The sequence below is a fragment of the Watersipora subatra genome, chromosome 1 (genome assembly GCF_963576615.1).
Source record: "Watersipora subatra chromosome 1, tzWatSuba1.1, whole genome shotgun sequence".
NCBI lineage: Eukaryota > Metazoa > Bryozoa > Gymnolaemata > Cheilostomatida > Watersiporidae > Watersipora > Watersipora subatra.
This window is the reverse complement of record NC_088708.1, coordinates 48,832,057-48,855,831: the sequence shown is the minus strand read 5'-3', so window position 1 is coordinate 48,855,831 and position 23,775 is coordinate 48,832,057. Positions and strand designations below refer to the sequence as shown.

The 23,775-nt window shown below is 38.9% G+C and overlaps 1 protein-coding gene across 2 annotated transcripts; it reads left to right on the top strand.

Annotated features, from left to right (window-relative positions):
- Positions 1 to 2,313: 2,313 nt before the first annotated feature.
- On the top strand, positions 2,314 to 23,520 carry LOC137410573 (netrin receptor UNC5A-like). 2 transcript variants are annotated; one of them, XM_068096011.1, is made up of 7 exons: positions 2,314 to 2,557; positions 4,538 to 4,737; positions 4,955 to 5,081; positions 13,004 to 13,107; positions 13,364 to 13,547; positions 16,193 to 16,366; positions 22,997 to 23,520. In XM_068096011.1, exons 1-7 carry the CDS (start codon positions 2,479 to 2,481, stop codon positions 23,110 to 23,112), a joined length of 984 nt encoding a protein of 327 aa, XP_067952112.1. In that variant the 5' UTR covers positions 2,314 to 2,478; the 3' UTR covers positions 23,113 to 23,520. The 2 variants fall into 2 exon arrangements, with proteins under 2 accessions (XP_067952112.1, XP_067952111.1); XM_068096010.1 differs by having other exon boundaries at positions 2,314 to 2,590.
- Positions 23,521 to 23,775: the final 255 nt, after the last annotated feature.

Genomic DNA, 23,775 nt, shown 5'->3' with positions numbered 1-23,775 from the left:
TCACGCTCGAAGTGTTTTTGCAAAGTGTCCCACGCATCTTTTGGTTTTGTACAAGATGTTATAAGGTAGAGTAGATCATCACTTACTGACAGTACAATGATTGACATAGTCTGATTAGACTTCTTTAGATAATCCAACTTTGCTGCAGCTGTCGCTTCGCTGCCAGGTTCCGTTATAAAGTTGTCTACATAGCCCCATAGCTCTTTGGCTATTAACAGATGTCTCAATTTAAATTTCTAAGTGCTGTAATTCTCTCTTGATAATTTGTCGACTGATTGTCTTTCTTCTAATATTTCTTCCATAGCAAGTTGTAATAGTTGTCACAGTGTATAATGTAACTGCACTCCTGGGCCCATAACCTGTTAGAATTATGAGTTTGTGTGAAACAAGTGCAAGTTTATTTGTCAAGATACCATAACCAACTGACATACAATAGACAGAGCAAGCATTACATATTGGGTTGTGAAAGTATGCAAAAACAGCACAACCGTAAAGCACAGCTTAGGTAAACTAATGAGTAAGCATGATGAGTTTATATAAACACATGTAACTGTGGGAACTAGACAATGATATCTCCATCAAAGTAAATTATCCTTCATTTTTTCGTGACGTCATTGTATCGTTGTCGTTAAATTTTATCGTTAAAAACACAAAGCTTTAGCAATGAATTTTTGAAAATGATGCTTTTGTTTGCAATTCTTTTATTATAGTATCAAAACAATACCAAAAAGTACTAGCAAATAAAAGAAAAATCATCGTTTTCTACAAATATGGCGGCTTTTCGTGAACGAGCGCATGTGCAAAGGACTTGATGACATAAAAAAAACGATGGATATATGAAAATCGTAAAATATTACTGTTAAAGTACAAGAATCGTTTTTTTCATATGCCTTCCTGTAGTGAACAATCCGTGAAAGCGATAGGTCTAATAACAAAAGCGGAAGTTGTTTACATCATTGGCTAGAAGACGCAATTTTGACTTAAATTTATTAAGAACTCCGAAGAACTAAAGATACGGAATTTTATTGGCAGTTTTGGAGTGTGTCTACGTTATCGTTTGTTGGTGAATCGCTCAAGTGTGTTTAGGCGCATGCCAGCGATATCACCGCGCTCCTCATAACGCACCCGATAAAATCGCCTAATGTGTTTGGACCTTTATTCTTCTATTGGTCCCACCAGACTTAGAACCGTACTCTGGTATAATGACAGTGTGAGCTACCCGGAAGAAACGCGACAATAACAAGGTCAGCAACACTAAAACGCGAGGTTAACAAAACAGCTTTAGTGTAAATAACAGGAAACTGGTTTGATCACCACATATGTGTGTGTTTCATTGCCGAAATGCCCATACAAACAGCTAAATGAATCTATGAGTGAGAGAGTTTATTTATGCAGCGTACATCTACAATTGTCTTGAAAGTATACAAATCTTTACAACATGATTATATAACACCCTTGAGTCAGAGTGCAATAATAAATAATAATGATTGGAAATACTAAAATCGAAATAATATAAGTTGTAGCGATAATTTAAAGGCTGCCAGTGCTGCCTTTGTAGCTAATCAATATTGTTTATTAGTAAATAAATGCAGATGTTGAGCAGCTGCCTACTGTTGTCAGAGAATAAATTGAAAGTGCTGGACTATGGCACCATAATGGCTCTAAGGTTTCTCCATTCAGTAGGGATGCTGTCGCCCTAACATTAATTTGTTTACTTTAAAATAAGAATTGGCACTCGTGTAAATTTTATGCTTATGTTTATGTAAGTATGTTTTAATAAATTTTAAAAGCCTAAACAAAATTAAAACATTCACAAATAACAAAATACTATTGATAAAATTATGCTCTGTCTCTAGCTCTGGCAGCTCTTTAAAGAGCACAAACTTTAGATTTCGTTATTTGTGACCTAGTAAGGAATTTATAATTTATATCTCACTTCCTGTTACAAGGTGTCACATGAAAAGATGAGAACAGATGTTTGCGAGATACCAAAGTCAAATAATAGACAATACGTAATTGAAAGAACATAAATTTGTGGATAGGGATATTAAGTTAGATGAAAAGGATGCCTTTGTTGAGAGAGTGGCTTATTACGGGTCTGTCAGTGGTACTTCAGCAGTCAAGTGTGATGAGAACCAATACCGAGGTGTACCTGAATCGTGCGTCTCTGCAGGCGCCTTGTTCACCGATCAACCGTAATGACCTCTCGACCTCAACTTTTCTAAAAGCTCATTGGCTAATGCTAAAGCCCGTGCTGAGTAATTATTAGATGGAATGAATGAAGGTTGTGATCACATTGTTGTGTGATGAAGCTAGACAAGCATGAGTTGGTAAACTTAAGTTCAGTGTGGCGTAAGTAGAGATACCGACAGGATATAACTTCACAGGACTATACAACAACAAGTTTCATGACTGACCGAATGCAACTGCAGCATCAAAATACTATGGACTTTGGCAAGAAACGAACTAGATTTTGACATGCTAGGATATACACTTGTCAAATATTTCTGCCTTACTCTGACTCTCTGTCAAGTCTTTGCACAGGATAGTAATGAAGGTACGGCACCGGCGAGTTTGTTACGTGGCAACGGTAAGAGCATGAATAGATAGAAAATATGCGTGAATGTACCCCGAATGTACCTAATATTAGTAAGTTATTAGTAGGGTGGTGCCTTCTGCAGCACTTGTAAAGTCATGTAGAAACATTATTCCGTAGGTTAAATTATATGGACTTCTGATACTGTCTTTTATATTCAAACCAACCACTTATCACTTTATTAATGTAGATATATGTCATCAATGTAGCTATAATGATGACCTGTAGCTACAATGTTGTCATAATGTAGCTATATAGCTGCACTGTAGTTAATGTAGCTATATGTCATCATTATAGTTATAATGATGACCTGTAGCTACAATGTTGTCATAATGTAGCTATATAACTGCACTGTAGTTAATGTAGATATATGTCATCATTATAGTTATAATGATGACATATAGCTACAATGATGTCATAATGTAGCTATATAAATGCATTGTAGTTATTCCAGCTATATGTCATCACACATCTAAATCGATGTTGCTGTCTTGTTGGAGGTCATTAATTTATAAAAACTATAAAAGTTTTTGAATATCGATAGTTTTGTTATGCAGAATTATTTTATGACACAGTTGCATTTCAGTTAAAATGTTAAACAGATAGACTCATTGTCATATATTTTATCTTTTCTTGCCAATGTGTGTTCCCAAGGATGTTTGCTAACGAGTTCCGAGTTGCAGCTAGCGCTTGGCCCTTGTGACAAACTTTTTCATCAAGCAGTTTCGTATTATATATCCTCGTATTTTTCATCATAAACCATTTCAACTATGGGCTACAGAGAATACTTTTTATTGGCAAAGGACAAAGATTGATTAATTGTTTCAGCTATTTGTAATAATCTCTGCTCTAGCAATTTCCATCGTCCAATGATCTTACACCTTGAAGACCTCAATCAGCTTTTTCAACTTTTGATCACAAAAAAGAAGCATCGTAACTGTGCGCTCCTTTTTGGATAAATTTATTAAAAAAAGAAATGCATTAGGTGATGACATATTTAGCCAATTAGAAGTGATCAATATCAAATAGTTACAACATAAATGTACAGGTTTTACTGAGTATATTGATAGCACCGCTGATCACATAGAAAACAAACATTCATTTGTGAAGTTCTGGCTTTAATCGTGGCATTGACTCTCTGCTAGTCATTAGCATTCAGTACCTTTTAACCTCTGACTGGAGTGTAAAGTATAATTGATTACCATTTACAAATATAAATAAATAATAAGTGTGGTTAACATTCTACAATTCTGAATATCTAAAAAACTTTTGTAAGTTCATGTATTTACAAAAATCTTGAATTGGAGGAGTTAATACTGGATTGCAATTCGGTAAAGCTCACCAACCTTGTGGAGACTTCTATAATTGGTTGTGCCCTTAAAATAAAGGTTCTTCAATCAATAAATTATGGCTTGATATGGTAGTAGAATATGGTAAGATAAAGACTAGATGCAATAATAAAGTTTGTTTTATTGTTTGTTTTAATTGGCATTAGTATTCATTAATAGAATGCTGTTTTTCATTACATTCCAAAAAGAAATTAAATCAGGAACTATTGAGTGAGTTGAACAAAAGTCTTGTAAATCTTGTAGATCTTGTTCGTAATCTAATAGCATTGCGGAGGAGTCAGGATAGTGAGTAGAAGGTTGTACTAACAGAAAGTTCATAAACTGAAACATATGATGGTAAATATAGGATGTTGGTGTCATGGAGATAGGAAACGCTGTTTGTCATATGTGTGGAAAGATAACTACAAATATTCTCGGCATAGTTTATGCAGGATTTTGAAACATGTCACACGAATAACACAAATGCAGTAACGTTTGAGGTGTTTTGATATACTAGAAACCATTGTACCGTTGAAGGTTTTCGATCTTCAAAACCTTCACCATTAGTAAATATTATCGCTATTGTGATTAATGTTAGTGTTTTTGTTTGCAGATGCTGGAGATGAGGAAGCAGACTCAGTATTTACTCTCCAGCCGGAACCGATCTACTATGTATCAACCAACCGTTCAGCTACAATCAAATGCGCTGCCAAAACTGCAGCGTACATTCACATTAAATGCCGAGATACTTATATAGAAGATTCTGAGATAAGCAAATCTACAGCGACAATCAATGGCATAGAAATGCTTATAGTGAGTGTTAGCTTGTTTGCATGTTTTCTGTGTAAACGCCTATGATAGCTCTAGCGCGTTTGCTAAAATAAATTTCTGATTTATCTAAACATGCAACAAACTAAAAGCAATACAACAGGCTGGACAAGCTGTTTGCCAGTACATCGAGAAATGCAAGTCATATCGTTTCCTCATGAGTAAAGTACTTGTATTATACTGACTGTTTTTTACATTTTAGGTGAGTTCTGAGGTGACAAAGAATACTATTTTTGTGATACTAGCGAGGTACACGTGCGTCTGCATTGCCGTACTCGATGAAGGTGAAAGACAAGTTCGCAGTAGGGCTGGAGAATTTAGAATCGCTTGTAAGTAGAATATAAGCAGAGGGTTTACAATCATTCATTTTTTGTGGAGATGGTCGGCAGCTGTCGAGTATTTGTCGAACTCATAGGCGCTGTCATAAAGTGCATCCCAAAACTGTGGTATGTTGAACAACCGAATGTATGCTTTTTTGTCAGAGAATGTTTACATGGACATATATACTTGAAGAAAGTGATTTGTGTATGCTATACAATTTTAATAAGAAAATTTACTTTTTTTAAATTTTGCATGAGTGGCTTCTTTATTTAGAGATTAATCACAATGAAAAAACCTTGAAATGGGAAACCGATGGCTATCTAACTTGTTCGAAACAGTTTGCTGGTCAAATTCAAGTTTTTTGTACCATGTGAGCTGTATAAAAAAGAGTTACCTGAGTCAATATTAACAGAAATAACTAGTGTACTAGATATCAGTGTATATGTTTAAATTTTCCAAGTCATCGACTGATTTCACAACAATCTTTACAAAGATACGCTAAATGGCTTTAGGCAGCATTATCTGTCATGTTTGATGATAGCTGACATTGATGACATCGTGTTGGGCTATTGAAAAGTACAACCCCAAGTACAAGTACAAGTATAGCGAGAATTATCGACAATTTAATTGCTGTTTGCTAAATGACCTTACCGTAAAACCTCTAATTGAGCATCACCTCTATTTGAACGCCACCTCCATTTGACCGCCAACTCCATTTGACCGCCACCTCCATTTGACCACCAACTCCATTTGACCGTCAACTCCATTTGACTGCCAACTCCATTTGACTGCCAACTCCATTTGACCGCCGACTCCATTTGAACGTGACTTTGACTATCTTTGATCTTCAGTAAATGGAATTGTTTAACAACAGAAAACTTTCGGTTGGTTGCGCATGATTATGATTTATGATAAGGGATTACGATGCCACTGTTATAAAATTTTTGTCTTATTATATGGAACATGGTGTTTATTCATCCTTACCATACCAAGACAAAAAATCTTCGACTTTTTTCTATCATACGATATCAACAAGAATTTCTCTCAAAATTAAAATTCAGCAGTCTGTGTACTGGTTAGGCCAAAATAATGAAAATGCCGATATGCTAATCGCCGAAATACCTCCCACAACGCTTGAAAGAAATACGATGTTCGCTATCTCAGTTCAGCGTTATTCGTTATAAGTTATAGTAGAAATGTAATGGTGATCTGATTTAAGGACTATTAACTATAAGTGCTAGATTGGTGGTTCAAGTAGTTGGTTTATGATTTTCGAATTTAGAGGACTGTATTTTAGGTGTAGATTTAATGTCAAGAATGAGACTGGTTTGTTTTAGCTGGTAAACTTTAAAACAGATGATATTTATTAACGATACAAACTTTCAATAGCAGAAAATCAAAACTATATAAAGGCTAATCAAGTCAAGAGTTGATGCTAATTGCGCAAATTAAAAATGTAGAAAGGAATACAAGAGCAGAGTGATACCTAAAATGTGAGTAAAATATGGAATTCAAATGGTTTCTGATTTAAGCATGCTTATATAAGTTTGCCTAGTCAGTCAGCCAACCGTCATATCTGTAGATCTCAGATGATTGGGCGCTGCAAAACTTCTTAGGCAGTAAGTGAGTAAGTACAAATAAGCAGATAAAATTTATGCTATGCAGTAAAGTAGCAGTTGCTAGAAAGTTAGAATAACAAATTGCGTGTCAGGCTACCAAGAGTCCAGAAATCTGTTTCCTACATGTAATTATGTCAAAAATCTTCTATATAAACTGCAATCGTTGTCTGTCTGTGTATCCACCTTATAGAGCGGTCTTTCCTTTTTTCGTCGTACAAATTTTGGTCGTACGAAGTGAACTGAATTAATATGAGTAGTAACAGCAAATAAATTATAGAGCGGTCATTCTTTTTCCATTCGGTCGTACGAAGCTAACTGAATTACGTAATATGAGTAATAAATACTGTACTTTCGGACTATTAGCCGCTGTTTTTTTCTGATGATTTGAGCCAAACAGCTTATATGAAGGTGTGGCGATTCTGTGGTTTTTCTTTTACCGCTAAGGCGCATTAACCGAAATTGCCTGTTAGTGCTCCTCTTTACAGTGCCTAACGGCACTGTCCCATTTTAAACAGCAAAATTGCTGCCATTACTACAGCTACTACAGAACTTGCACAGGTACTGCTACTGTGTTTTACCTACTGAATTTCTACTTCAAAAAGGTAAGTACTTCTCATTCAATGTTGTAGTGTATTGTATATGAGTTGTCACACCTCAACTACTTAATCTCGTTGGATTTGCCACTGTTCGTGATAGTGGGACAAGTTCATTTCCTTCAGCAGCTGAGTAACTAATTTTTTTCCAGCTACGAGTAGGCCTACTGTAACTTACTACTACAGAACTTGCACGAGTACTCCAAGGGTTGCGATAGGCAATGGTGAAAAAAGAGAACAGCTGGTATCGACTTACTGTCACCCTGCTTTGCCATGACCAGCTGTACGTCGCCTGCTCAAAAGTAGGCACAAGCTGAAAACTGTGTGTTCATACACCCGACAGAAAAACAAAAAATGTTGTCTATCCGAAAGTGTTGCGTTGAACCAACATTGTGTTATTGTTATGTCATGCTATGTTCGTCATGTTCTACTATACCACATGCAGCATTTTCTAACATATTTTTCAGTATATATATATTTTCATGCATTCGTTTTCCGTATTGTATCTCATAAAAAGGCTATCATGTTGGCGTTATGTTTTATTATTGTAAGGTGCTAATGCTGTATCTGCCTTGACATCATACTGTCTGTGCTGTTATACATATAAATTTTATCAACACGACCTCATTACTGTTTGTATATACCGTGTCAAAACACAGGCTATAGACGAAAAACTGGTGAGCCATAATTAGTGTTTTAAGCATGTAGAAGTCTCCATTCAATAAATGCTGGCGATAGCAAAATATTTTGTATAATTTTTTAAAAGATGCAAAACTTTTCAATACTGCCAGTTTGAAGAACTTCAGTTTGCCTAGCAATTTCAATTTCATAATCAGTTCTCTGTACACAAATAGGGCAACTCTGACTTGAGTGGTTTGAGACTGATGCATTGTAGACTAGCTGTAAAACTTATTGCAGATTTCCATTGTTCTCCCCAACATTATTGACATATATGACTGCATATGTGTATGCATAGTGTGATCAGGGCAAAAAATTTCAGTAAACTGCATATTTGGAGCTGTTTTACAGTATGAAAGACAACTCTCAATTAACCTCTTGCTGTACATGAATCTGTTCTCGAGGACGGGTAATGCAGCTAACGGTTTGGGGCCGTGGCGTCACTCGAGGATGCCTGGGAGACCTTTTTCGCCCCGAGTGCAGCGGGAGTATCCAGGCGCGGCTTTCTAGATGGATGAGTTGGCCAGTGCGAGGTGATTGATTGCGAAGCGATTGATTGTTAGACGATTGATTGCAAGGTGATTGATTGCGAGTGCGAGGTGATTGGTTGCGAGGCGATTGGTTGCGAGTGCGAGGCGATTGATTGCAAGGCGAGTGCGAGGTAATTGATTGCGAGGCGAATGCAAGGCAATTAATTGCGAGTGCGAAGCGATTGATTGCGAGGCGAGTGCAAGAGCGCGATTGTCAACTGCTCGGCGGGTAAAAACTGGTCAGCCAAGGCGGGGGCTTGGCGGCAGAAGTGCGCAATCGTCAACTGCAAATATAGACGGGTATGAGCGGATGCATGAATCTAGACACATGAATCTAGAATATTTACTAGATTTTACACGCATCTAGCTGTAAAACACATTGCAGATTTCCATTGTTCTCCCCAACATTATTGACATGTATATGTGTATGCATATTCAGGGCAACAATTTCAGTAGACAATTTACATAATAATACATCAGGGCAACAATTTCAGTAGACTGCATATTTGGAGTTGTTATACAGTATGAAAGACAACTCTCAATAAACCTTATGCTGCGCGTGAATCTGTTCCTGTAGGAGGGTAATGCAGCTAGTAGTTATATAAAAAGGTATGAGTGGTTCTGCAAGAGGTGTATAATACTCTTACGACAGGATGCATAAATATTAATATAGAAGTAGAATCACATTACGGGTTCCTTTGTCTCAGAATGACAGGTCTTGATGGGCTGTGTAATCAAGGATAACAAAAACTAGGTGCTTCACAGAAACCAAACCGAAAACAGATAAGTGATAAAATTTTAGCCTATGACAAAGTTGAAGTTTGGTTTGAAAAAATACATGCTGAAACTTAGTTTAAGTATGTGTTTAGTAAGCTAAATTCATTTATGTTACTGTAAAACCCCTAATTGAACGCCATGGCACTCTATATTCAACCCTTCCTCTATAGTGGCGGTCAAATAAAGGTGGCATTCAAATAGTGGCTGGCGTTGTATTTTTCAAATGGCTCGTCAGAATTTTGGAAAGATAAATTGATCCCTTTCACGGGCGAAGCGAATGTTGCCTATATTTTGCCCTCTTCTTCCATTGGAGTGATGTTGGACCTTTTGGATGCAATAAATCTGCTAACTTACCTTTAACTTGTCAAAGATCTCTAAATAAATATGCATTGGGAAGCCGACAGATATTTCTACCAGATGATATCTTTTGCTTGCAATTAACCTGCCACTATATTATAGCCTGTGTTCTGCTTTGCAATTTGTTGGAGCTTTCAATTTTTTCCATTCTAAATTTGAAGACATATTTCATTTTATACCTATATTTACCAATGTTGCATAAAAACTCATTGCACTTATTGATATGTTCACTAATTTACAGCCAAAACTAGTTTTTTATGTACAACCAAGATGTGTTACGAGCGCCGATCAATTGTAAGATTGTAAGCAATGATGCTATCAAATACTGTTGTGGAATGTGATCCACTGAGAGCTAAGCCTAGGGCTGAGCTAAGCCGGGGCTGTTCTCAGTCAGGCAGAATAACGAGGTGAGAGTTAAGCTAATCAGAGCCAAGCCGAGCCGAGCTGCGTAGAGCCAAGCCGAGCTGCGTAGAGCCAAGCCGAGCTGAGGAGAGCCAAGCCAAAGCCGAGCCGGGTCAAGACCAGCCAAGTGAGACGGGAGGCGGGTCTTACCCGCTATATATGCCTGAATATTTGTGCTAGAGAGCAGAGCTGTTCTGGGCCAGTTCATTGCATGTGCTTGACTATTCTTGTACTCTTATGAACAAAGCAGAAATACATGTATAAACTAATGCATTGAGTCTTATACTGGTGGAGTAAGTGAGGGTGGCACAAAACCTTAACAATATTATGCTATAAATCTGCAAACTTATAAATTATATAATGATAATCTATCGATTGCCACAAATATATATTCATGAACAAGTGACATAAACGAACCATAGTTATATTACACGCAGAAACAAAAATTAACGAAATTTAACGAAATTAACGAAAGAAACAAAAATTTTTAAAACAAAAATATTTGCACCCTTTTCTCAGATAGCTGCATTCTGATTGTTGCTGTCAATGAAACGAACATGTTTTGGTTGTCCAATACCTTCCACAATGCCATCTGACCTCAACACTTTTTCTACACTGCTGAACTAGTCGATATTAGCGCCCAAACAATTTTTGGCTGGGCAAAACTTTTATATATTGCATTTAGCGCAAATGCAACTTGTTTGAAAACTCAAACAAATAGCAGAGCAGGACACAGACTATAATATAATTGCATGTTAACTCTTCCGCTACAGTGAACACACTACACACGCTACACTCTTCCGCTACAGTGAACCAATGTATCAGCAATCGTGGTGATAGAAGTACAGACCGTAAGCCGATGAATTGACTAATCAATAGGGTTTCCCTTTTCTTTTCATTACGAAGGTTACGCATTAGCTAGACTAATCAAATTTTGCCTCCAATAAAACAACCTTCTTGCCAATTATGTGCAAAAAATGAAAAGTATTTTTGCTAAGCAATTCCATATTTATTTATTTTTTGAAACTGGAAAACCAAATCGCTATTATCATGTCGAAAAGAAATTCACCGCCTTCGTTCAGTGCAAAGATCAGAAACGTCAGAAATTTTACAAGAGTGAGATTTTCTAAACAGTTTTGTACTTATCTTGTAGAAAATTTTGTTTTGAGTAAGATGCGTTGTACAGTAAAACAATATCTGCATTGATTCTCGAGATATCGCCTAAATACTAGTGGTTTATCAGATTTTCGAAAACCCGCTGGAATTACTATGGTCAGAATAGCGAATTTAGCGCAGTAGTGAAAGAGTTGCTCGCAAGCAATAGATATCAACTGGTAGAGATATTTCTCGGTTTCTCAAAGAATATTTATTAAGATATCCTTGACAAGTCGGAGGTATGTTAGCAGATTTATTGCATCCAAAAGTTTAATATCACTCTACTGGAAAAAAGAGGGCAAAATATATGCGGCATTCATTTCACCTGTAACAGGGCTAAATTTATCTTTCCAACATTCTGACGAACCATTTGAAAAATACAATGCTAGCCTCTATTTGAATGCTGCTTCCAATTGACCCCCATTATAGAAATAAGGTTGAAAAATAAAGCACCATGGCGTTTGATTAGAGGTTTTACGGTAAGTTGTAGGCAAGCCCAAGCATGACTATTTTTCATTAAAATCTGTGTATTATAAACAGAATTTTTGAGAAAAATTTTAATTACTAAAATTTATCTTTAATTGCTTGATAAACAGAAATTACAGTGCAAGAGAAAGCTAAGAGAGCTTTGGCTCTTGCATTAGCCAGTATTGTGGCAGCTGACCTTTTGAACCTTGATGACAGTTTTTCAAATCTGTGTCCCACCCTGTTAAATTCTGGCCTGATTTCAACCATAACTGCCTCATACAACTTTTATTCGTTATTTTCTAGGTAAATCAGACACGCTGATTCTGGTTTTAAACTCAAAATAAAGATTGGTCCACTAACTTTTAAAGCCATTAAGGTTTTTTTAAAGCGTTTCAATATCGGTCTCAAAAGCAACACAATCGGCACAACAAGCTCCGCCCATAAATATGTGACGTATGCTAGCTTTTTAGGAACGGAAGTTGGGATGTTTAGTCTGATTAAGAATGATAGAGATGGGTATCTTAAAATCCATTATTATCTAAATTCAGCCTTCAAAATAATCTCAGTCTTTTATGAAAGGTAGATAAGCTATTTAAAATTGCTCGTAGCTTGTTACAGGATGTTTAATAGATTGAACGTCGAGAAAAAAGATCTCAAAAAAGCGCGATAACAACGCTAGCTTGTGATAAATTGGGCTTCTTTGAGCTCATTTTTCTCGGCGTTCACTCTATTAAACATTCTGTAACAAGCTATGAGCAATTTTAAATAGTTTATCTACTTTTCATAAGAGACTGAGATTATTTTGAAGGCTGAATTTAGATAATAATGGGTTTTAAGACACCCATCTCTATCATTCTAAATCGGACTAAACATCCCCAACTTCCGTTCCTAAGAAGCTAGCATAAGTCACATGTTCATGGGCAGAGCTTGTTGTGCCGATTGTGTTGTTTTCTAAACCGATATTGAAACGCTGTAAAAAAGCCATCATGACTTTGGAAGTTAGTGGACCAATCTTTATTTTGAGTAGGAAATCAGAATTAGCGTGTCTGATTTACTTAGACATAAAAACCATAAAAGTTGTATGAGGCAGTTATGGTTTCAACTTCATTTTTTCCCCATAAAACTGTTTTGCTTAGCAAGAACCAGAAGAATGTGTTCTATTGAATACCAGTGTGTGCTCATATGTGTAAGAGGATGTTGCTTCAGGTACACAGTATTCTGTTACAGCGTTTAAATATGCTGCCACAGGAACTGGGTAGGTGATTGAGCAGTCTTAAGCTAACATCATGCCATATCGGCTGCCAGCCTGCTCTTCAGTTTAGTCAGTTCTGTCATAGCATATTGATTGCAGACTTGGAAAATACATTCCCACAATCACCTATCGAGATATCACAGGAGTTTGGAACAGAGACTGTCCTCATTTGTAGAGCTCCTGATGGAACTCCGAAACCTTACGTAAGTATGGTCTAACTCTCCTCTCCAATAAATTACTTACGTTTAAATGAAATTTAACTTGTATATTTAGTGATTTATTACACATTAAGATGTAGACATCTGTTAGACAATTTTTTTTGTAATTTGTTTTTAAAAATTTTTAAAAATACTATAAAATAAATTAAAAATAATAAGTAAAATAATAATAATAAAATTCCAATAATATACATTTAAATGTTGTGATGGATACAATCAGTATTTTATATTTTTGTTGCAGATATTCTGGAAAAAGAACAATGTGAGAATAGACACGGAGTCCTACCCATCAAAATATTCAGTGACCACTGGAGGTTCTCTCGTAATCAGTAATGTGAATGCTCAAGATGAAGGAAATTACACATGCGTTGCAGACAACGAGTTTTTCACCAGATCGACTGAACCAGCCAAGCTCCATGTCTACAGTGAGTTCTCTAGACAATGTTATAATATAGTATCCAGAATTGGTGTATGACAGCGTTTATAGATATTAACAATCTTTTGCAAGCGTTTCCTGTCAGTCACATTTAATTAAACTAACAATTAATTGTGAAAAAACAGCTTACATTTTTTTCAAAAACTACCAAAAAAGATTTAAGTTTGAACAACTATTAAGTTTAAATGATAAAAATATTGTTGAGGTTGATGAAATTAAATTTTTAGGCATTACAGTTGAGAAGAATTTGAGTTGGTCCTCACACACACGCAATTTACTGATTGACTTAAGACCTATTTCAGGACTGTTTTTTCAATTAAGCACTACTGTTCCAAGAAAGATCCTGATAATGCTTTACTACTCTGTTATTCACTCTAAATTATGCTACTCTATAGAATCATGGGAAAATGCTTCTTGGGTTCACCTTGACAAATTAATTAGGTTTCAAAAGAAAATATTGCGTATTATATATAAAAAGCCTTTTGGTTACCCAACTTTTGATTTATTTCACGACTCTAAGATTTTGACTGCTGATAGAATGTATCATTACGAATCACTTATTAGAGCACACAAACTATATCATTCGCAAACATTTCAAAAACCTTCAAATTATAATACCCGATTTCAATCATCCTCACTTCCTACTCCTTTTTATTCTTCATCTGCTGGTCAACGAACATCTAACTTTGTGATGTCTGCACTGTGGAATAAACTGCCAGCATCGTTGAAATTAATAAAACCTATTGGTGAGTTTAAAACGGAGATAAGGCTCCACCTTAGCTCGGCTTGGTGAGCATTAGTGTCTACGCCTTATGCTTTCGACTTGGACCTGCGACCGGTTAGCTCTGCTATTTCGCACTGGCCCCATCATCTCAGCTTTTGTTTGATTCTTGATATACAAATGTTTGAAAATTTTCTTTGTTTTCTTGTTCGTATGTATGCAAATGTATGTACCATATATTTGATGAAATAAATCACACACATGCACGCACGCCCACACACACACACGCACACACACGCACACACGCGCGCGCGCACACACACACACACCACACCACACACACACCACACACGCGCGCGCGCATGCACGCACGCACGCACACACACACGCCCACCCATACACACACACATTTGATAAGGTTCAATTTTATGCGGAATAATGGACCAATAGGATCAGAGTACAATGTGCACCTTCACTATGAAGCGACTTATAGGGTAATAGAGTATTGTGTATTGTTTTCAGTATTCACTAAATAATATTATTAATATGATATTAAACAAATAAACAATATTGTTGATAAATATTGACACTAGATCAATTGAACAACACAAATGTTAATCATCCAGTCTGACTGAATGATTGTTTGTATCAGAGTTCAATCTTGGACACTTTTCTTTAGGAAGCCTAAATGTTATTTCATGGTAATTCATCAAATTGGTAACTGGTAAAGTAGAGGCAGTAAAACTTTAAAAGGTCAAGGTTCACTTTTTTGGTGCAAACATCAACATGGCTGACAATTAGGAATGCATGAATGAGCCCAACGATGTTTGATTTGATTTTCATTAAATTTCGTCAAACGATAGCAATCGTGACTTGGGATACTTTCCTGTCAAATCGACTTCACCTTAACTGTTCGACAACCCGAGCTATCATCTTGTGTTACAACAAAATTAGGATCTTACGGTGAAAGGATGAAACATAAAGAAACACGTCTCCAGCTGTCCCTCAGTGCGCTACTACGCGCTGCCATTGTCTAGCATAGCTGTCCCTTCGTGAGCTTCTACAAGCTAACTAGAATGGCTCTGGTAAACACTTAATGCTCACGAGGTTTTACAAGGTCGAGAGATTTAAGTACCTTGTCAATTTTTTTAAAACATTTGTATTGTTAAACATTTTGTTATTAAGCTCTAACTTTTAGACGAGACTCAGGTTGGCAGCGTTGATTGGTATTAATGAGTCCTGCAAGAGAGAACGGACTGTTTCTTTCTACTTGGAGATCGACATACATTTTCAGTTTTATGGTTTCTCTCTTTTTCCTAAAAATCTCTATCTCCTCCTCCTTCTCTTTCTCCTCTTACTGCCTCACTTCTCTCTCACTTCTCTCTCGTCCTCCCTTTCTCTCGTGCAGCAGGCTGTTTTATCAAAGGTTGTCATATGGTTTAGGTTTTATGGTAACTACATAACACAAACATTAAAAATGTTTGCTACAGCTTCTTTCAGCGATTTTAGAAATTTATAAGAATAAAAATTCAAATCTTGCAAGGAATTATTCTTCTCATGACGAACTAAAATTAGCAAAGTTTCCAGATGTCAAAGTTGTCGAACTTGCAGGTTATAGAAGCCTGCAACAAGCTATTACATAGTTACACAAAGTAAAACAGTATATTAATTATGTATAGAGTCTTTGCTGTGAAGTGAGCAATAAGTGACCATACGAGAGTTATTACAAAGCGTCGACTCAGACAATGTTGATTGCGAAGCAGGCGTGAAAGTAATTACAGCAAGGAGAGTTATCATGGAACAGGCACCTTATCTGTCAGCAACCCACATGTGGCTTATTTGATCAGCAATTATGATGTAGGACTAGGTGTAAAAACATAGCTAAGCTTAAATTGCTATTGCTGTTTTTGCAGGGAATGGAGGGTGGTCCCAGTGGTCCAACTGGGAGAAGTGTGATACTGCTTGTGGTAACGGTTACCAGAAAAGGTGGAGACAGTGCGATAGTCCACCTCCAAGTGGGCGAGATGGTCAGCGTTGTGATGGACAGGATGTTCAAAGTAGCCCTTGTATGAAGCACTGCTATCCAGGTCAGTTTACTAAAATTCTTCACTGCTTTTTTATGTTATTGGCCCTATATCATATTTTAACACTGTTATTGTATCTTGATGACATAGTCATTGCACCAGACTTTGACACACACCTCCATTGTTTCTAAAAGGTCTTTCAAAGACTCTGCAAAGCTGGGTTAAAGCAAAAGCCCTTGAAGTGCGAGCTGCTGCAATCTTGGGTACGATACCTGGGACACCAGGTATCCACCAGGTATCGTTCGCCAGAATGGGGTCTTCACAGACCCAGCCAAAGTGCAGGCGGTCACAGAGTGGCCAAACTTACGCGGGATTAAAGAACTCCAAAGGTTTCTGGGGGCCGTTGGCTACTACCGACAGTATGCCCCAGAGTTCACCACAATAGCCCACTCCCTGCATCGATTGACGGCCAAGAGGGAACCGTGGAGATGGACCAGTGAGGAACAGACTGCTTTCGACCAGCTGAAGGACAGCATCAGCTTTACACCAGTCCTAAGCTATCCGGATCTCCGAGAACAGTATATTCTGGATACTAACGCAAGTGGACAAGGGGTAGGAGCCATGCTGTCTCAAGTGCAAGAGGGTTGAGAAAGAGTCATTGCTTTCTACAGCAAGACTTTAGCCTCCTCGGAGCGCAATTACTGCATCACCCGACGGGAACTGCTAGCGGTCGTCAAGGCCGTAAAGCACTTCCGACCCTAACTGTCCGACCAGGAATTCTTCCTTCGAACCAACCACGCCTCTCTTCAATGGCTATGCCCAAGGAGGGAACCCTTGAATCAAGTAACTCGATAGCTCGATATCTTGGCAGAGTTCCGGTACCTGCTGGAACACAGATCAGGCCCCAAGCACGGCAACGCAGACGACCTAAGTAGGCAAACCTGCGAGGACTGCCGGCAGTGCGCGAGCATTGAACAGAGGGACGGAGGCCCTTCAAAGAAGGACTTGGCCAAAGAATGGAGGCTGCCAACCACACGGGTACCAAGCAGTTGCCTGAATGAGACTCTTGCCCATGACAAAACGGGATTGAACTTGGGCAACACCGCATACCTCGTAACGCCAATGGGTGACCCGAATGAGACTCCTGCCTCAACTAGGGCGGGATTGAACCTGGGCACCCACAACAGCTTTGGAGGGCCACTTGAAACGGGCTAGTAGCACTTATTTATCATGGCATCGCTACAGGGAATGAAGCGCCGACCGAACACCTGGAAGTAGGGAGCAGAGAACTGGATATCCTGAACCGCATGCGACGCTCTCTCCGCATTCAACAGGACGGTGTGTTGGAGGTACGTGTGGCTCCTCAGAACCACGCCAGATGAAGCACCGTCTGTCCGTCAGCCATGAGAGAGACCATTGTGTGGCAAACGCATGCCCTGGCCCACTCTGGGGTGGGGAAAACGACGAGCCGTCTCCAGTTAATCTGGTACGGGCCTGACCTCTACTGTCAGACGGCTAGTAAAGAGTTGTGAGGTGTGCCAGGCAGCAAAGAATGGCAGAACCAGGACAGCCGGGGGAGGCAGAGACTGTGCGCGGGCAGGCTTTGGCAAAAGGTAGCTGTCAACCTAGTCGGTCCACTCTCTACCACGCCGAAAGGAAACAAATGGGTACTGGTCCTCGCAGATCATTTTACCCGGTGGAAAGATGCACTGGCACTGCCTGATGCAATAGCTTCGGTGGTAGCGAATGCCCTGTATGAGCGAGTATTCTGCTACTTGGGGTTGTCGGAGCAAATCCACACGAACCAGGGGGTACAATTTGAAAGCCAGCTGATGGCCGAATGTGCCAGATCTGGATTGTGGAGAAGACCCGCACTACCCCATACTATCCACAAGCAAACGTCATAGTGGAAAGGAACAACCATGGACTAGGAGACTCCCTACGAGCACTACTGCTAGATTGCAGATAGGATGAATGGGAAGCACTACTTCCCCAGCTGATGAGGGCATACCGAGCCACTCCCCGCTCCGCGACCGGAGAAACCGCAAACATGCTGATGCTGGGGCGTGAACTACGGTTGCCAGACCAGCTGGAGAGCCATTTCCCATCGACTGAGTTCTTTCCAACCCACGAACACTCACTGAGGGCACAAAGAAAACTAGAGACAATACACGAAACCTTGCGGCAAAGCCAGATGGAAATCCGGCAAGAGGACAGGGAGGAACCTCCACTATACGCACCAGGCAATTGGGTGTGGCTCATGAACAAGCGCAGACGATGGGGAGAAAAATCCAAGTTGCAAGCGAAGTTTGTGGGGCCATACCAGGTCCTCAAAGCATAGAACAACTACATGTATTTGGTGGAGAGACAGGGCCAGTCGTCGATACAGAGCGAGGCAAGACTAAAGCCTTACCACGCCTGTCCAGAAAAATTAGGATCGGCCCAAGCCACCTTAGAGCCAAAAAGGAGGCCTGACATGAAGGGGGCCAGATTAGACAGGCTAAGAAAAAATCCAATGGAGGCTCCGGGAGAGCCCATGCCGGTGTTACAATCCACTGACTGAAGGAAACTGCTCATGGAAGCAAAAGACCGCGAGCAGAGAACAACTCCTGCAGAAAGAGTAGCCTAGCCGAGGAAGGAAAATAGTGAAGAACCAAGCCCGGCAGAAGATCCGGCCGGACCCGAGATGGCTTCGGCAGAACCCGTGACTTCTCCAGCTGAACCCGAAAAAGTGGCAACTAAAATAGTCCCATCGGAACCAGTCCGGCACAACTCTAAGCCAGCCTGAGCCACTAGGAGGCCGGATCGGTACGGAGATAGGATATGCTATTCAGTAGAGTCACCGGAAAATGGTCCGGAGGTCGAAAAGGAAAGCGGTAAATTGACTCTTACAGCTGCTACCAAAGCTTTCCTATTAAAGCACTCGCTCACTTCAGGCGCTATCAGTTTACTGGAAAATAATGGACAACGCCTGCGAGACATCTTTACAAGAGTTATTGTCTTCGGTCACAAAAAGCTTGGAAGAAGCTGAGGAAGCACTGAGTGGACCAAAGCCGGCGAATATTGTAGCCTATAAGGGAAGTAGAGAAAAAAAAGGAGACCACGAACGGAGCCAACATACGCCACTCCGAGTCAGCCGTTCTGGAGATAAACGACGAGGGCGGAGAGGCTCTGCTAGAGGAAACATTGACTGAATGAGTGGATGAAGTCTGCTGAGTGGCTGCTATAAGGACTGGGAGAAGGCGGCCGAGGCCATGCAGACCCTGCTGCAGAAAGAAAGACTGGAAGACCAGGAGCGACAACTCCTCCGCAAAGGAAATAAAGCGCCTCCACTGGGGCGTCTGCCAACACGAGGCTCTGGCCCTGTTGGCCCTCCCCCAGGACGTTAATTGGAGACCGTAGTCGCCAATGAGGGGAGTGTGTGGAGGACTGTGCAAGCCAAGCCGAGCCAAGCCCAGCCAAGCTGAGTCCAGCCAAGTAGAACGAGAGGGGGGCCTCTTACTATATAAGAACACGTACTCAGATGAGAAGGCAGAGCTGTTCTTTGTCTGATCATTCCATGTTGCATGCTATTCCTTGTAACTCTTTATGACAATGCAGACCAATATATGTGTAAACTCTTTGCACTGAGCCTTGTACTTGTGGAGCAGTAAATGTGGCGCACAAAACCTTTACAATATTGTTAATAAATATTGACACTAGATCAATTAAAAAACACAAATATTAATCATCCAATTTGACTGGTCTGACTCAGGTTGGCAGCGTTGATTGGTATTAATAAGTCCTGTAAGAGAGAACGTGGACTGTTTCTTTCTAGTAGGAAATCAACATACATTTTCAGTTTTATGGTACTTTCTTTCTCCTAAAAATCTCTATTTCCTCCTCTTTTTTCCTTTCCTCTTTCTCATCTCCTCTCCCTCCCTTCTCTCTTCTCTCTTCTCTCCTCTCTTTCTCCTCTTTCTCTCCTTTTTGTTTCTCCTTTCTCTACTCTCTCTTGTCTCTTTCCCACCCTCTCTCTTTCTCCTCTCCTCTCCATCTCCCTCTCTCCCTTTCCCTATCTCTCTTGTAGCAGCTTCTCTGTACTTTCTCTCCTCTCTTTCTCCTCTTTTTCCCCACTCTCTTTTCTCTTCTCTCTCTTCTCTCTCTCTCTCTCTCTCTCTCTCTTCTCTCTCTCCCTCCCTTTTTCTCTTTCTTTCTCTCCCTCTCACCCTCTCACTTTCTTCCCTCTTTTCCGTCTCCCTCTTTCTCTCTTCCTTTTTATCGTGCAGCAGGCTGTTTCAACAATGACTGTCGTAGGGTTTAGGTTTTATGGTAACTACCTGGCACAAACATTAAAAATGTGTACCACAGCTCCTTGCAGTAGTGTTAGAAATTTATAAGAATGCAAATTCAAATCTTGCAAGGTATTATTCTTCCCATGTTGAGCTAAAATTAGCAAAGTTTCTCGAGGTCAAAAATGTCAAAGTTTGCAAGTTATAGAGGCCTGCAACAAGCTATTACATAGTTGCACAAAGCAAAACAGTATATTAATTATGTATAGAGTCTGCTCCGTAAAGTGAGCGTTGAGTGACCATAAGGGAGTTATTACAAAGCGTCGACTCAGACGATGTTGATTGCGAAGCAGGCGTGAAAATAAATACAGCGAAAAGAGTTTTGATGGAACAGGCATCTGTCAGCAACCCACATGTAGTTCATTTGATCAGCAATTATGATGGTAGGACTAGGTGTATAAAACATGGCTAAGCTTAAATTGCTATTGCTGTTTTTGCAGGGAATGGAGGGTGGTCCCAGTCCCTGAAATGCTGTCAAACGCTGTCGGTTGAATAAGCATTAATAGAGTAGTGGACTGCTCAGCAAACGCTAATGCATTCTCAAAACTATACACAAGCGATAAATTAAAGGCAATAAATAAAATAAAAAAACTAAAATATATCAATTACATAAATCTCTCTCATACTCTGACCCAATGAGATCTCTCGACGAGCATCATTGTAATATCAGCTGTCGCAGTTCGCTGTTTTCCTGTTACATTTTGTAAAGTATAAAAATGCTAAGTATTGGTGACACTCTTCATCATGCCTCTTTAATGACCTTGACCAGCAAAATTATCTAATGAGCTTCAAAAAAAAGGGAAAGTGCTCTTGGTTAAGGAGAAAGTGACTTTATTAAATATGAGTTTATTTGTTAGTATTTTGCAGATTTTCACATTTCGTGCTGAGCGGCGATTCTAAGCAACCACGAAAAATTAGTGATTAGTGTGCTTCTCATACTATTATGGTTTAGTGATTGCCTTGTAGTATGTTACTTGGTGTCAGTACAAGTGTGGTGAGCCTGAAAAGCACTGCAGTTTGCTCAGAATAATCGTGATAAAAAAGTTATCAGTAATATATTGGACAGTCTTATAATAGAATATTCTAGAAAAACATTAAAAATTTTTAGCCGACCCAAGATATGTTTTTTTTCTAATGACTAATTAGTAGTAACAGAGGTCACAGCTTAAATAAACTTTACAATCAGTCCAATCCTTTTGTCCCCAGCCAACAGACACGTTGAAAATGTTTTTCCTCACAACAGAGATTCATTAAGGTTTGAACATCTAGTAACTAGCAGCGTAAAAGCTACAAACTTTATTTGATACTCAATTGCCACTCTCATGTAGAGGTGACAGCAAATATTGACAGCAAATATTGACAGCAAATATTAAGCAATTATACAAACAATAAATTTCCACTACTTTCAGAATGTGTCGCTATGTTTCCATGACGCAGTTAGTTTGTGTCATCTATAAAATGAAAACAACAAAAATTCGCAAGTCAAGCGAGTCTGTCAAGTTTGATACTTGCAAATTTTTATCGAATGTTTCATGCTTGCGAAAAATGGAAATAACGCTTACAGATTTTGTGCAAGAAAATGCAGCGCAATTGCTATTCCATTTTAAACATTTTCCAAACTTCCGGCGCCCTTATTTTGATTTGAGCAGTTAGGCGTAAAAACTCTCATTTTTTAGCAAAGCGCCTGCATTAATCCGCATCATGCAAATATCTGTTGAACACTTATCACATGGTAACCCAATGTGCACACAACTCCAACTCTGCATCATATGTGTCATAGAAACATAGTGAATATCACAAAAACTATTAAAGATTACAAACCGGACATCACAAATTGTAGCTTTAGACAGTGTAAGAGGTCATTGAGGGTCAGCGTAATACTTGCTCGCTGCTGATACAGTTTAACCTGGTACTCTGAGAGCTGATACTGTTTAACTGCCGACGCTGACAGCTAATACAGTTTAACCAATTACTTTGATAGCTGGTACAGTCTAACTGATGACGCTGGCAGCTAATACAGTTCAACTGATTACTCTGAGATCTGGAACAATTTGAATAAGGCTCTAAAATCAGGTTTTACAAACAGCTGTTTTATATCTGTTACAAATATATGTCTTACAGACAAATATCTGTGACAGCTCTATGTCTAGTTGGACCATTAAAGAAAACTCTATATCGTAACAGGTGAAACTATACTGTTACAAACTGAAGACGCTTAACAGAGTAGGACAGCTTAGCATCTTCGAGTTAGTTATTTCTAAAGAAAAGATGACTATTTGAGATTTATGGAAAAATTGATTACTCAAAATCTCCTGTAAACTTATTTTTTCATTTAAATTTATTATTTACATTTTTCGCATAGGCACTGCAAGTGAAAACCCGAATACACTGGAGCAAATGGGAGAGGACAACTCCGCAGTGAAACATTTCAGTTCCGTTGTATTGATACTTGGCCTACTTATTTGCAACATGACATGATGAAAGGTGATCGAAACCTGGAATTGCTGCTGCTTACAGGCCCTACTGCCAGTTACAGTATATCAACTCTTACACAATATGTGCTTTTCTCAAAATTACTCTCGATATCTTCCACTTGGAACTTTATCCTTGCATCATTATTTGATATGAAAATATTTTGTAAAAATTGAGAAAAAGGATTACATTTACTCGCTGTTCCTTTTGCACCTCAATTAGGTTTACATTGTATAAGAAAAGACAGCGCGCCATACCTGACACAGTGTGTCCGAGTAAACTTCATTTAAACAAGTTTTCTATAGAATGTGCAGAGCTAGTCTTTGATTAGATGAGTTGTTTATCTCATACTGTTTTCGCAATAGAATGGGCACTTCATTCAGCAATCTATTCATTGGGACTTTATTATCTGTCTGAGGCAAACAGTTACAAAATACAAAAAGTAATAACCTTGAATGAAACTCTTTAAGCTTTTAAAAAGATAGCTATTAAATCTTATGTGTCTCTTTTAATCTCACCAACAGTTCCTATTGAGTTGATGACTGAATTTGCTAGACAAACGCTTACCGGAGCACTTTCAAATTTAAGTGGTTGAATAGAAAATAAGTGTTTGTCTTCAATTTAGTTTCAAGTGAGTCATGCCTTTGAATCATATATATATATATATAT

Bases quoted from the DNA above. Each gene is read 5' to 3' on its own strand.
- LOC137410573 (XM_068096010.1), top strand. From the start codon at position 2,479: ATGCTAGGATATACACTTGTCAAATATTTCTGCCTTACTCTGACTCTC. The intron at 13,108-13,363 runs GTAAGTATGGTC...TTTTTGTTGCAG, and splicing joins ATGGAACTCCGAAACCTTAC to ATATTCTGGAAAAAGAACAA. The intron at 13,548-16,192 runs GTGAGTTCTCTA...CTGTTTTTGCAG, and splicing joins AGCCAAGCTCCATGTCTACA to GGAATGGAGGGTGGTCCCAG.